At 35.9% G+C, this 2,900-nt stretch overlaps 1 protein-coding gene across 1 annotated transcript in view; it reads left to right on the top strand.

Annotated features, from left to right (window-relative positions):
- ngfrb (nerve growth factor receptor b) overlaps positions 1-2,900 on the top strand; it is a 33,141-nt gene that overhangs the window by 6,333 nt on the left and 23,908 nt on the right. Inside the window, exon 2 of the mRNA XM_026222952.1 lies at positions 1,400-1,541. Coding sequence (XP_026078737.1) covers positions 1,400-1,541 — 142 coding nt within the window. The remainder of the gene's footprint in view (positions 1-1,399; positions 1,542-2,900) is intronic.

The raw sequence follows: 2,900 nt of genomic DNA, 5'->3' as shown, positions 1-2,900 counted from the left end.
TTTTAACCTGTTAAATGTCATCCCGTCCCGTATACGGGACGCCTACGTTGACTTTACTATATTACAATCAAATCTAATCTAATCTTGACAAACTATATATCGTTGGAAAGGTCTAAAACTCCCAAATATATATTTTACCAATATTTTTTGTTAAAAATTTTTTGTTAAAAATTATGTAGGAAAAGTAATAGATGAATTTATGACAAGAGTGCACCCTCAGAAATCTACATTACAAAAGGAGCTTTTACCTTTGTTTAAAAAAAAGACTTCCTCGTTGCCTTTTTCCCTATCACTTTTTAGAAATCATCAGAAGTTATATATCACTTGAAAACATAAAATCTCAAAATTCATCCTTCAAAAACCATTTTAAAATCAGACATTGCATTACCATGTAAATGGTACATCAAAATCATGTTACAAAATGTTTTCAGTCATGAATTATAAAAATTTAGGTTTGTATCATGCACATTCATGTCTATCTCCAAAAACGTGAGTGACAGTTAACAGGTTAAAGTTCAGAAAACTTCGGAATGTTCGGAATTTTCATTAAAAAAAAGCTAAATTAAAAGTACATACATTTTTTTAAAAAGTCACACTTTGAGATATAAAGACAGAAAATGTTATTATTGGTCACAATAATGAGAAAAAAGTCGTAATTATGAGAATTAAAGTTACAACTGCAGCATATACAACCACAGACACAGGCAGAAACAGGATTCCAAAGAACTGATATCTGTAATTTACAGAAGAACATTTTATGAACAATTAACAAAAAAATTTGAATGAGGCCCATAATGTGCATCCTTTGCTTTTCAATTTGCAACGCTAGTGGAAAAGTAAGTTGTTTTTACATTTTATTTAGTCCAAAATCACAACACACAACCTTTTAAACTAACAGTACCCTAAGTGCAAAGTAGGAGCTTCCAGAAATGACTTTGAGACCAAAATGCTTGCAATGGTGAGATATATATTAACTTTGCAAAATATGAAGTTGAAGTTGCGAGGTGTAAGGTTGCAGTCCAAATAATTTTTTTTATGTTGAATCTGATGTGCAATCCATATTCATAGAATTTTGCTGTACGATGGTAAATGTGACCGCACTTCTGGGGAGAGGGACATCTTTCTTCTTATTGAGCATTTGATTGGACAAAAAAGTGACATCATTAGTATCAGAAGTTTTTAAATGTGTTTATGTGATTAAATGCTATTTTGTATTTCTGTTTTCTCAAACTATCTCTATAGGATTGTAACAGCAGATCTTTTCTTCCTTATTGTGATGTACGTCAGAGTGGGATTATTTACATAAAAAACATTTTTATATACATGTATGATTCATTCACATTGAATTTTCATTTCTTGGCAAGTTTAATTGTACCCTCTTTTTTTTCTATCTCTATAGGGCAAAGTCTTGTCTACACGGGACTCATGTCCTTCAAGGTCGTTCACGAACAGTGGGGAGTGCTGCAAACAGTGCCAACCCGGGGAAGGGATGGTGCAGCCCTGCGGAGCGACACAGACAGTGTGTGAACCGTGTCTTGACAGTGAGTATCCACAGAGATGTTGGCCGCAGTGTTGCTAAAATGAAGCAGCTGCCTTATTTAAAATGCCATTTCCTGTGCTGAACTCTCACTTGAGGGGAGGCAAAGGGCTTTTGAGCTGTGAACAGTAACTAGTAATTAAAGGGGAAATGCTTTTAGGAAATGAGACTTGACAAAACATTGTCTGGAGAGCTCAGAGAGCTCTGAGTGTTTCTGAGTGTTTTATCCACTCACGGCTCTAAGTGAGTTTAATTAAGGCAAAATCCAGTTGTTGGACTGTCAGGATCATGTAAGTGTTTGAACCATCATTTGGGGGTTAGAGTTTTTTTATTTACCGAGGCTGGTCCTGAGCCAAGTCTTGGTCCAGAGGCTGCCAGAATCCCACCGCTTCCAAGAATCCCACCATCTCCCACATGTCTGTTTGCATGACCCAGCCGAACAAGACAAGTTAGGAGAAGAGAGATAAATGGAATTAGAGGACAAGTAGCCAGAAATGTGACCAAAAATAGACATCCTTTAGTACGTACAGTACTCATGTAGAGTTTCTTGTCTCCTTAAACAAACAACAACAAAAACTAAAAAACTAAAAATAATATATATACAATATATACACTTTACAATAAGGTTCATTAGTTAACAGTAGTTGTATTAGTTCAAATTTGTTAACATTAGTTAATGCACTGTGAACCAACATAAAGAAACAATGAATAATTGTTAGAACTATAAACTAATAGCTTATAACTCATTAATACATTAACCATAATGTTTTGTGTTACCATATAAATATATATTATATCATTTTGATGATTCTAACTGACAATTAATGAAAACCCCAAATTCAGTATCTCTGAAAATTAGAATTTAACTTAAGACCAATGCAAAGAAAGGGATTTTGAAAATGAACAGTCTGAACATGTACAGCACTCAGTACTTAGTTGGGGCTCCTTTGCCTGAATTACTGCAGTAATGCGGCGTGGAATGGAGTCGATCTGTCTGTGGCACTGCTCAGGTGTTATGAGAGCCCAGGTTGCTCTGATAGTGGCCTTCAGCTTTTCTGCATTGTTGGGTCTGGCATATTGCATCTTCCTCTTCACAATACCCCATAGATTTTCTATGGGGTTAAGGTCAGGTGAGTTTGCTGGCCAATTAAGAACAGGGATATCATGGTCCTTAAACCAGGTACTGGAAGCTTTGGCACTGTGTGCAGGTACCAAGTCCTGTTGGAAAATGAAATCTGCATCTCCATAAAGTTGGTCAGCAGCAGGATCCATGAAGTGCTCTTAAACTTCCTGGTATACGACTGTGTTGATCTTGGACACAGTGAACCAACACCAGCAAAAGACATGGCACTCCAAACCATCA

Source organism: Carassius auratus, chromosome 37, assembly GCF_003368295.1.
Source record: "Carassius auratus strain Wakin chromosome 37, ASM336829v1, whole genome shotgun sequence".
In the NCBI taxonomy this organism is placed as follows: Eukaryota; Metazoa; Chordata; class Actinopteri; order Cypriniformes; family Cyprinidae; genus Carassius; species Carassius auratus.
This window is presented reverse-complemented; position numbering and strand designations above follow the sequence as displayed.